Here is a 12,610-nt window from a genome sequence, read left to right as displayed (position 1 = left end):
TCAATAGTGGTTGAAATACAGGGTGTGGCTGTGTGATATAGAGGGTGTGAAGAAAATGGATCACACTGTTGCTAAACATTTCTGCCTGCATTGTTTAAGTAATACTACTTTACTACTAAAAAAAAAATACAGACATCCAGCTTCTTGCATGTGCCCATCACTCTGCCAGCCAGACTCTTCTACCCCAGTTGAAGCCAAAGGAAATCCAAAATGTCAAGAAACGCAGGACAGCAAATACAATGTTGACTAACTACCATTCAGAGATAAAACAGAAAAGGAAACTCCACACCCTGAGCAACACAAGAGGAAACACAAAAGCCGTCAAGTGTCAGCGTGGCTTAAGTAAGATGCACACACAGACATTGAATTCCAAGTAATTCTGAGTAATAAAGTGGTACACGAACGTAAACATGAGTAGATTGTTCACCTTTCTGGAAAGCATCAAAACACTCAAATCAGAGGGTGACTCAGACTGAGGCACAAGGTACCAAACACATGATGTCCATCCAGACTGTCGTGAATGCTGACTGATGGGATTTTGTGGCTAAACGTGACATTAATGTTCAGTGTTGTGATTGCAAGAGCACGACCGGGGACAATTCAAGACTGAAAATAAGAGTCGAAAACACAGGTGGTGATCCATGCTGCACCATTGTAAGGAACCTCCAACACTGTCAAATTATATGTGATTGAAGACAATTCCACAAAAGATCTATACTGTAATTTTTAGACAATTACACACTTGAACCTCTCTAGCTAGAAACACCTGAAGGATAAAACAGCAGGCTGTGAGTGATCAAGAGGAACACTACTGACTATGTGAGTGTGAATTGTTGGTGCATGAATGACAAAATATGTCTTGACAGTGATATATCATGGTGAGAAATGGAGGATGCATGTGCATGTGTACGTGTCCACCCAGTGACATGACAGACTAAACAGCCCTGTGGGGGTCTGATGCATCCACGCTTTTACAGGAGCTGTGGGAAAACATCTGAATAAACAGAACAGGCTTGCAGCAACACACACTCGCTGTGACTGTGTGTGTGTGTGTGTGTGTGTGTGTGTGTGTGTGTGTTTGTCAAATAGAGTTCCGGAGAAGCCAGACTGGCCCCACACCAGGGCAACCCACAGTGCAGTCACCAGTACGTCTCCTCCTGCCATCAAACCATCAGTCAGTTAACAAGTAAACACAGAGACACCAGACACTTTCACTCCTCCGCTAACATCTCAGCTCTCTGCTATTTGCTCCCCTCCTGCACCAACACTGTCAGCCTTGACAAACTTACTGCCTGGGGTCTGATTTCCAGTAGAAGTGGCTCCAGATATACTGTTACTGTATATGCACCTAGGGTACGTTTGTTGGTGTTCCGCCACCACTCTGTAAAAGAAAAAGCTCTACATACTTTAAATGCATCTTAAGACAAGAACATTTAATATAATATCGCCATGTTTAAGTCACGGTTTCAGAAATGCACACAATGTAAACTACAACGTTTATTGTAACAAGAGTAGCTATATTAAAGCTGCTATGTTTTATGTCATGTTATCGGTCCTAGAACTATATCTACTGTCTGTCCACGAAACAAATGCCATCCTCATTCTTTCCTCCTCTTTTATTTCTCATCGTGTGTAAGATTCACAGACCAATATAATGATGGCTGACTTACTGTATATCTGAACAAGTAGGAGTATTGTAATGTGTGCACACGTGCGCACACACGCACACAGAGGAATGTGCCTCTGGCCTTCAGATGGTTGGGGAAGTGGACAAAGAGGGTAGACTGAGAAAAATGAGCATTACGTATTTATGTGGTGGCTTTCTGCGTGGCGCAGGTAATGTGTCCTGTAATATGCAAACATGTGTGTATGTTTGTGTGTGCACCTTACCAAGTGTATACACTGCACAGAGAGGAAATTACCCTGAAACGCCTCATTGTGTCTCACATGGGACCTCCTCACTTCCTACAAGTTAGTGTGACATCAAAGCACAAGTGTATGTTTGTGTGTCTTTCGATGTACACAAGAGAAAAATAATTGCAGGAGGAGCCATCATCCTTCTTATCGCCCTTTAAATCTGAACAATCTTGACAATTACCAGCAGCAGATTCTCCCAACAAACACAAAATCTCATCTACGGAGGAAAAACAAAGGTCTCAGAGCGGCACAATCGCCTACATGCCGCCCTTAATTTTTTCAGCTCTATAGGGATGACACAAGTTGTTACCAGTTGGCACAGAAGGCTAGACTGGGTAAACCCCGCCCGATCTGCCGGCGATTTGATTTCGCCCTGCAGCTCAGGCTGAAAACCTGTACGTTTATCTATCCTGCTTCCGTTACAATTTTGGGGGACCAATCACAAACTGGCTTACCCACCTGGCGCACTGTTGGCGGGTTTAACACGATGACGATAGAGAAGCGACCAAGCAGCTTCTTGTTTACATGGCGGCCACCGAAGCACAGCAACCCGTTGATGCCGCTGTCGCTGCTACGTCACCCGGATCGTTGGTCTGATTGGTTGAAGGACTATCCAATTGTGTAGAGTCATTTGAACTATGCCCATTGATCACGTCTCTTGTGCAGTAGAAAATATAGAGCAGACTCCCCAGACTAATGTTCAATCTTAAAAGATTGAGCTTGGTCTGGTGATCGCAAGACTAACAGAAGGCACCTATTCTCAGTTTATCTACATGTGACAAAATAAAGTAACAAGAAAACAAAAGAATGCAGAAATGGCAGATGTCAGCAAGTTATACAGAAAAACACTGAATTATTACCTAATAACCGTTCACAACAAGCCAGACCCACATCAAGATGTTGACCCTGGCTGCAAATTACATTTGCTGCTGCTAGGGTGCGTCTAGATTTCTAGGCTAGTTCACAACCACAGCACTGAAGAAGTATGAATACAGTCCACTACACACTGTAGCTGCTGTAGCCATCCCAAGAGAAAACAATGCTTCACTGCTTCTAACCCACTGACTCTTCTCTCTCTCTCTAACTCTCCTCCAGAGGACAACAACAGTCTTCAGCTTTGTTTGGGGTCTGGTTTCCATGGAGATGAGGAGGACTTGTTTCTGCTCCGTCATGCAGCTTGTCTCTCTCGCTCTCCATTTTCCTGTTCATTAGTGACTTGGCTTTCATGTAGGTTAAGTGCAAAAGGATTACTTAGAGGACCCAACCTGGCAGAAGAACAGGCACACTCTTCAACACATTGCCTAAAAAGACGAAAATGTAGTGCCATTGTACGTTTCAAGCATCTGCAAGTCCTCTTCTAATTTAGTAAATTACTCCACATAGTATTATTTTACCACATATAAGCTGTGGCACATACCACCGGGAACTAAATAAAAGACCTAGAGACTGACACAGCAAAATGCTAGAGACTGTAAAAACAGAAAAGTACAAGTACGTGTCAACTGACTAACACCTAAAAACAATATTTTATATTGCAGTGTGAAAAGGACATATGTAACTATCTAAATAAATACAATGGAAACACAAATGAAGATTATAGCTGAAGTGCTCATCGACGCTTACCAAATCCCATTATAAAAACACTCAAATTGCATTTCATTGCAATTTAGATAGAAAAGGACAAAACCTACATGTTTGGGCATCTGTTTTCTCTAGTTTCCTTATGTTTTTCTATCACTCATCCATCAGTTGATCTGCATGCATTTTTATCCATCTCCCAGAGTATGATCTAACTTTTTTAACATCTTACATTGTTTTTTTCTGTTTTTAATCCTCTTATTGCGGCATATGTACCTTTCTCCCATCCTGCCTCATCATTCATCGTCTGCTACACTGCACATCTTTTGTCTCCCTCACTAAATTTGTCTGTCATCTCTGCCTGTATATCTCTTCCCACCCACCCCCCATCTGTCATGTATATTTATCCATCTGTTTTCAGTAACAGTCTGTCTGAAGGCTACAATCCATGACCGATAAGCACACCGGCTGCTGCTCAACAAGAGCTTTAGAAAAAGCAGATGTTACTGACCCTTGTGTTGCCATACAAACATACTGTATGTACTGGCAGACTAAGCAAACACACGCACATACAAGCACACGCTTCCAGTCTTGTGTGTGTGTGTGTGTCAGTCAGTCATTTGGTATTCAGACAGTCTTTTCAAAATCAATCAAGCTGTGAATAATAATGTTTATTACTGTATCTGTGTTGACTGATGATTATTGTAGGTATGTTGGCCTAAAAGCACTGCTTTGGAGTTATGACTTCAAACCTAAAAATAACCGGAAATATAAAAAAAATATAAAAATAAATTACCATCAGCTTCTCATTTAATTTTTTATTTTTTTTTAACCGGGACAATGTTCATTAATCAACAGCAAAGCAACTGTAAATGAGCCAGATTTAGCTCAGCCAGTTTGAAAATGGCGACCTAAAAAAATAAATAAAATAAAAAATAAAAAAAAAATATATATTCTCAACATCTATTTTTAATGAGTCCTTAGCTATTTAGACTGTAGCCTGAAAAGACTGATGAAAAGTTAACCATAAGAGTGAATGGGCCAGATGACCTCTTGTAACCAATAACGCAGAACTTACTCTGGGGTCAGTCACCTCCAGGTTGAATAAGCATACCACATGCTGACGTGTATTTTTGGCTTGTAAACAGTGTTATAGTTTCTCCCAACACACACACACTCACAAGCCCCTTCAGGGGAATGTGTGTATATGTTAGAACTTTGCCCCGTCATAAACCTGGAAACCGCCCCTCCTCTGTAGGCTCTCCCCATGTGTCTGCTAACAGGAATGCGGTTCTCAGCTCCTCATAATGACAGCAGCTAATAAAACCTCACCTCTGACAGCAGTCGCCTGTGGAAGTGATGATCTCTCATTCAGATCAACAAGGTGCACAAGTCAAGTCAAGTACGCTAAACAGCTACATGTAGGCCACTGATTTGTTGGCCCAAGTAGGCTATCTAAACAGTTTTTTTTGTCTTGTTCTATTACATTGTCTCAGAGAAGTGACATGCTGTGAACACTTGAGAAAATAGGAGTAAATATTTGTCAAGTTTCTATAGTAATAACCACAAGAGTAATTTCCAATGTGGATGGGGGGGAAATGTCTCCCTCACTTTTACAGTTTCAGTTTGATTCATTCACTAAATCGACTTCTTGGTGGAGATTGTTGGGGGATGTATGCAGCTTGTGAGGGACATCTGTAGACAAATATTTGTGAATTAAATTAGTTTAATAATTCTCCTAAAAAGACCCTAGAACTGATCATCAATCAAACATAATGCAGTAAAAGAGTGTTCTTTGTAGTAAAGACATTATGAGTTTAAAGGTCGATATGGATATTTTTTAAATAACATAAGAAGTTGGGCTGCAACTAACGATTATTTTCATAGTCGATTAATCTGTTGAATATTTTCTCGATTAATCGAGTAGTTGTTTGGTCTATAAAATGTCAGAAAATGGTGAAAAATGTGGATCAGTGTTTCCCAAAAGCCCAAGATGACATCCTCAAATATCTTGTTTTGTCCACAACTCAAAGATATTCAGTTTACTCTCACAGAGGAGAGAAGAAACTAGAAATTATTCACATTTAAGAAGCTGGAATCAAAGAATTTTTTACTTTTGTCTTAAAAAATTACTCAAACCGACAAATCGATTATCAAAATAGTTGGCGATTAATTTAAAAGTTGACAACTATGATTTCTATCTTTGTTGTCGGTCTGGCTCAGGTTAAACTCTTTGTGAAACATGAATGCCCCAGAACTTTCTTTTATTCTGCAGTTTGACAGTCAGTTATAACGGAAAAAGAACATAAATAAACTACTTTAACGTAGATTTTCTTTAGGGCTTTATTACGTGGTATCAGATCGGTGCATAAACTCCAGTACTTCCCGATACCGATACCAGCGTTTCAGGCAGTATCGGAGCCGATACCGATACTGGTATCGGTACATCTCTAGTGTTCGCCCCATGTAGGCTGAGTCCTGCAGCGGCGCAGGGTTCGAATCCTACCTGCTGCCCTTTGCTGCGTGTCATCCCACATCTCTCTCCCCCTTTCCTGTCTATCCACTGTCTCTGTACAATAAAAAGGGAAAAGCCCCAAAAAAAATTATCTTTAAAAAAAAAAAAAATAAAAAAAAAAAAGGAGACAAAGAAAGCATTGCATCCGTCTGTGAATTCTGTGACTCATTGCTCTATCCCCAAGATAGAGCAATGAGTCTTTTCAGGATGTGAAAGTTTTGATTAGCACTGCAAAATGTCCCATATTCAAAAACTTGAAGTGAAGGTCCCAAGTGCAAAGCAGTTCAGTGAGGTAGGAAATCATGATATGCCACAAAGAGCCTTGAAAGAAAATAACCCCCGTTTACACTACTTTCTTTAATCACTCATGCAAGGCCTTGCACAATATTTCAAAAGCATGAATCTCAGGACAGATGAGATCCACATCCTGACTACAGTTTACAGTATACAAAACAAGTAACAACCAATTGGAGGGTTTGCACGCTCCTGGTTAGAGTGTGCTGCTAAAACCAAGCTCAGACAGGTATTGCAAGATGCCAGATTATTCAGTGCAACGGTCTAGAAATGATCCAAAAAAAACAAAAAAACTTCCAAATGAATGACATGGTTACAATGCTCATGAAAGTCCTCAGCCAGCAGCTTGTCACAGGCTCATGACTACAAGCCAATAATAAGTCATCACAAGGACTCCCAGCATGTTGAGCCCACGCCCACTCAACAGGGCTGCTATCAGTTGCTGTGGGCCCAGCTGGTCCCTGAGATTAGACCCAGTCTGACGATGATCACACTAAAGGCACTTCAACATACGTCTTCTTCGTGGCACTGCCGTATCCTAAAGTCAGTTTGTGGCATTTCACATAAACACTGTTGCAAAGAGGATGTTACAACCTCCCCCTCACTGATGACACCCAAGTGTGTTTCTCTTTCACTTATCTGAAGAGGGTAATCATGTTAGAAGTCCTGTAGCCTTTCCCTCATTCCGCCATCTATCATTGCAAGTCAACTAGTTATTAAGCAATCCAGGTTGACAACATCTGGCCTGGTAGTAAATATCTTTAGTGGCCCGAGAAACTGAACCGGTTCTGAAATGACCCATTATTCAAACCGAATGTGTATGAATTATTTTTGAAAAAACTAACTTGGGTTTCAAAATAGACCTATGGATTAACGGACCAAGGGATGAATCTGATTGTGTACAAAATTGTCGTTCATCTTGATCAAGAGTAATGCAATACTTTTACAGTATGTGGCTTACTACACAAACAAGTCCTCTGCTGCAGTTTAAGTCCACTGTCTTTTACATCACAGTCCAACAGAGATAAGATGCACCATGGTTTAATCCCTCAATGGCAATTTGACAGAGCATAAACTTACAACCTGTTTGTATCTATGGAAACCTTAGCCTTAACCATCGGCAGCAGGGCAATGTGCTAAGCGGCACGTGGCACATTAATTAGTGAAGGGAACAATGCAACTCCTCTGTTTACATGCTTCAGTTGCAGCCAAACTCCACACACATTCACACTCTTTCCAACAAGTGCAAGCATGCAAAGACAGATGTGTAGAAAACAAAGAAAACATCCTATGACACAGTGGGTGAACAGGAAGTTAGACATTCTCTTGTTATGACTTTAAGTATGAGAGAGACTCAAGGTGTTATGATGGCAATGAAGACCCTACAGGGAGAATGGTTCACCACAGTATTGTTTGTGGAGTCTGCACAATGTGGCATTTTGAGCAGTATGTCAAGGACCCAAGGTGGAAACTGCATTTCTCAAATGTACGTAGGTTGTAGCAATCATAGAATGTCAGCTTGTAGTCAAAACTGCAAACAATGTACAGTTAACAACACTGCATTCATGTTTTTTCTGTACTGTTTGTAACCACCACACTAATGGTCATCAGTGATACTGTAACCCGGTGACAGCTTGTTTACATGCTTTTTCCTTCTGTGAGGCTCTTACACCATGTACTGGCATTTAAAAATGAATATGAATATACATTTGGTTGGTGTATTTTGTCGAATTATGTCCTACGGCACTTAGGGAAAATCATTTGTACCAAGGTTGTTGTTTTTTTTAATTAAGTGAACATATATTAAAGTGACTATATGTAACTTTTAAATGTTTCTGAAACTGTGTTCCATCTGATGATCATAAATGACCTGTAACAGCAATCAAGACTAACAGTGAAAAGAACGCTAGTTTTATATAGTATATATTAATGCCTTTGCCCAGGTGCGATTTTTCCCACAAAGTCACAAAATGATTTACAGCAGGTAGACAGCGCTACAGTAACACATTCTGACGGGTCACAGATTTTGGCAAAACACCAGACAAACCTGTGTAATTGTATCCAGCCAGGTAAAGGGTAGCAGGATATTTCTTTATATAGGCCTAATTGTATTTTAATTGTATTTAGAAGTTACATATATGTTGTAGTTATGGCTGATACTGAGGGAGGGCCATCATAGACACGAAGGAATTTAAACGAAGAACAACTAAAAGCGAAAAGGGAAAGTGAAAGACAAAACCCAGAGTCACACTTGGTCAGTCTTTCAACAGATGGAGACAATTATGGGATTGTAGAGGATTCAAAAATGTCCCCGAATTGGCCCTCAGGTATGTAATATGTCTATTTCATTCATAAAATAACTTTAGTCTGCGCGATGTGGTTGTACGTCAGAAGCCGAAATTAAATTACAGTCCCCTTCCATTTAGCGCAGACATTTTATTCCTTTTAAGGCGCTGACACACCAACCCGATTATCGGCCATCAGACAGTCTGGCGAGGTCGGTGACTCGAGTCTGTTCGGTGTGCTGCGTGCCGTCGTCCGTCAGAGGAGCTGTCAGCCTTCATTTGGGCCAATTTGACATGTTAAATCGGAAGGCGAGCAGTCGGACTCAACGACCAATCTGATTGGTGGAGTGCTAACCCGGAAATGACGAGCGGTATGAGCGTGACTAACGCCTCTCAAAATCTGACGAAAATCTTTTAAACTGACCTTTGTCGATCTGAAATGAAGACAGATTCAGCAACTGCATGGCCTATTTCTCGCTTAAAATGTTTTCAGAAACACGTTTCGGTGAACTATTTTCATAAAATATGAGATCGTATTCCTGAACGAGCCGCCATTATGTTCTGGCTTTGAAATTGTGGCGAAGCCGGTTTTCTTTTTTTGGCCGACAATACAGATTAGCGCCGCCTGCTGTTATGGAGACGTATTACGTCTCGCGCACGCGCAGAACATACGCTCAAGTCGGCGTCGCTTCGGTGTGTTCCGTGACACTTTTTTGACAAACTTGGGGAAACTGTAACGTATTCTCTTATTGTAAATGAATGATTTTCTGGTTGAGCAAAAAATTCATTGCGACTATATGACCTCCCAGTAATGCTAACTCAGTAATATACAGTGGGCAATAAAGCACCGTAAAGAAAAGACCTTAGGTGTGGTAAAAACACTACTGCTTTTGTCCAAAGCGGCCGCTAGAATCAACACAAACTGAAAAGGTACATATAGACACTTTAAGTTTTCATTTCAAATTCTTAGTGAATTATGCTCCAAAAACAATTTAATCAAAAAGCAGGCACAATAAAAATCATTTTCATTTGTTGTCACTCCTTCATTCAAATAAAGACTCAGAAGTCTTTGAGTTTCAGGATGTGAACTAGTCACGCAGTAAACCAGCGGTTCTTAAGCTTTCTGGCATGTGACCATTTAAAAATCAAAACAATGTCCAGCAGTTTAAGAGCAATTTTACATTGTGTCTATCTTTTAGAAGTCTGAGGAGATAAAAAGGGCAAAGATCCCCCTGTCACAGTGTTACTGTGATATAAACACGCACACGGCTTGATTTGTCCTTAACACTCCCCTTACGCAACAAAGTGAGTTGTTGTTCTCCCAATGGTGACATTAACCTTTAGAGAGTCGGTTTGACAGGAGTACTCTGTGCTCTCAACCAACACTGTACAATTAAAGAGGCCTGTGCTTAATCTTAAAGACACATGTCGGAAACCAGCAGGGGTCCTGGCCAGGTGCAAATGACACAAACTAAAACTGTCTTTTTATGGAAGAGACAATCAGTATTGCTCTTCTGCTGATTTCACTTGTGACGGAGATATTGAGTCCCCCCTCCCTCTCTCAGGCCTGCTCTATCAAAGACTTTAACAACGGAAAACATGTGCGATACACCACTTGAAGCTCTCCCTCCCACAGACGAGCTGATTTTGGAGGTTCGGGAGCGGTTAGAGGAAGTCGTCCCCTGATGCCGTCCCATAATTTCCTCTCTTGGCCATTATCTGCTCCCACTCTGCCTCCCTTCCCTCCATCTGACAGATGCAGGTGTGGAGCTGTCCTCCTCCAACCCACTCAAGGAGAGGACATTTGTATAAGAAAGGGAAAACATAGTGGACACATTACATGTCAGAAAGTTTGCCAATTATTCAAGTGGAACGATATTCAACACGACGATAAGCTGCAAATCATCTGTGCCTTTTAGTTTGTCCTTGGTTTGAACAGTAAAATTCAAGGAATCTGTGTATTTACAAACTAACTTCTAAAGGCTTCTTCAAACTTAAAGCACCTCATGTTCAGTCAGCCCCTCAGCTTGTTAGAAGCAAACTGAAAGCATCGTTTGTGTTCATGGTATACTGATTGCTTCACTTTGTGTTTTTGTGTTATTTTCTCTGCGTCATCATAAGGCTAGCCACATGACTCCTCACATGCTCGCTCTGCGCAAAAGATACATTATAGGCCAAATTACATAATTATAATATATATATTGAATTCACCTGTGGCTACATAAGCAAGATTGAACAAGTTTATTTTCATTTCAGTGCAAACAAGTCACCTTTCAACTGAGACTCATCTTCCAATGTCTGTGGTCTTCTTTCATTCCCCAAATCCCCCCCCTGCATGTAGGCCTATACTGTCCAGTAAAAACAAAATACCTAAATAAGGTGGAGTCCTTTTAAAAACAAAACAAAAAAAAACACCTACATTTTCTGTTCCACGCAGACCTCTGGTAAGGCATCACTTCTTCCACTGAGGGCCCTGCTGTGTCAAAGACTTTCACTGTGCTCTGCTGGGCAGTGCACACACAGAGCGCCTGTGCCATGCTTCACAGAGGGGACTGACCAGCCAACAGATCCTGATTAAATAACGCCTTTGAGCCAAAAATGCTACTGCTGCTGCTAAAGTTGGAGAGACCTTAGTGGACAGAACTAATGAAGAGTGCTTTCACTGTCACTGTGACTGCTTCACACTGGATTCACAGCGAGGAGTAGGGGAGTCGGGTGGGTGTTTGAAGATTTTTCTATAAACCTTCTGTACAGCAGAGGTAATTTGCAGGAAATCCCAAGATAAGTCAGTGGTCTCTTTTACGAAAACTATGAAGATTTTAAGAGAGAAAACATGTAACTTCAACAAGGCACTCACACAAGGAATACAACTGAAGATGAAATGGATCTCAGGAGGAGAACGTGAATCATCAGTATAATGCATTATTATTTGTCTAAACAGGTCAAACCTTTCACCCACAAAACACTTTTGCCCGATACCCAAAGCTACAGTATGGTGACTGTCTGAGTGGACCAACCACATAGTTGACATATTAGTCATAATCTCAACAATGCTGGGGAGGTGAAGCATCCGCCATAGATCGGAAGATGTTCACACCTATAGCCTGTAGGCATAGGCTATAGTCTAAGAATATGGGCTATGTGATATATAGTGTTGTTTCTATCGTGACGCACAAAACTTAAAAAAAGGAAAGTGATGTATGAACTGCAGTATATAATTTACAATATTTCACACACAAACTGATAACCTTTCTGAAGGAACACGAAAGTGACTTTGGGAAGACATGGCAGAGCACTTTAACTATTCAATAAGCTTTTCTAACACAAGATAGTGTTACCGAAGTTGGCGACAGGTGGGCAACTTATGAATGAAATGTAAGAACTATAAACAGCGTGTATCACAGGTGCCTCGTGTCTTTAAAAGCACTCACCTTGTAGACCTTTCCAAACGCACCGTCGCCCAGCTCGCCAATAATTTCCCATAAGTCATTAGGATTGATGTCCCGATGAACGTGGTCGTACTGCTTCACTTTCTTTTTAATCTCAATAGTGGGCAGACGGAGTATTCTGCTGAATCTAGCGAAAGCCATTATTTATAATGCAACAACATTCAGCTTGAAAAAATATATCAGAAGGCTCTATGCACGCGGAGACGCGCAGCTCGCCCGTCAAAAACAGAATACCAAATTGTCAATCTTAACTTTTCGCGTTCAAGAGAAAATAAAAAGAGAGCTGAGCAAGTACAAAAGAAGTTATTGTACTCCGTCCATCACAACCAGGTGCTCTGTAGGCTCTGCGCTTATAATCCCATTCACAAAGTGCGGTTAGGCTATATATGCTGGACGCGCGGCGACCACCTGCCGCTGGAAACACGATGGAGTAAACGCCTGCCTGACAGCCTGCCGCCTGAGCAACTTGTTGCGAAAACGCCCCACCTTGTTTCTCAACAACCCTCCCACTGCCGTCATGGAAATGTAGTTTCTTTCAAAGAACAAGTCGTCGTCACTTTCGCACTGATGAG

General features: G+C 41.2%; 1 protein-coding gene across 1 annotated transcript in view; it reads right to left on the bottom strand.

Annotated features, from left to right (window-relative positions):
- stk10 (serine/threonine kinase 10) overlaps window positions 1–12,491 on the bottom strand; it is a 46,133-nt gene extending 33,642 nt beyond the window's left edge. The window contains exon 1 of the mRNA XM_078265224.1: window positions 12,021–12,491. Within this exon, the coding sequence (XP_078121350.1) occupies window positions 12,021–12,179 (159 nt within the window). The 5' untranslated portion in view covers window positions 12,180–12,491. The remainder of the gene's footprint in view (window positions 1–12,020) is intronic.
- Window positions 12,492–12,610: the final 119 nt, after the last annotated feature.

The sequence above is a fragment of the Sander vitreus genome, chromosome 13 (assembly GCF_031162955.1).
Source record: "Sander vitreus isolate 19-12246 chromosome 13, sanVit1, whole genome shotgun sequence".
Classification (NCBI taxonomy): domain Eukaryota; kingdom Metazoa; phylum Chordata; class Actinopteri; order Perciformes; family Percidae; genus Sander; species Sander vitreus.
This window is presented reverse-complemented; position numbering and strand designations above follow the sequence as displayed.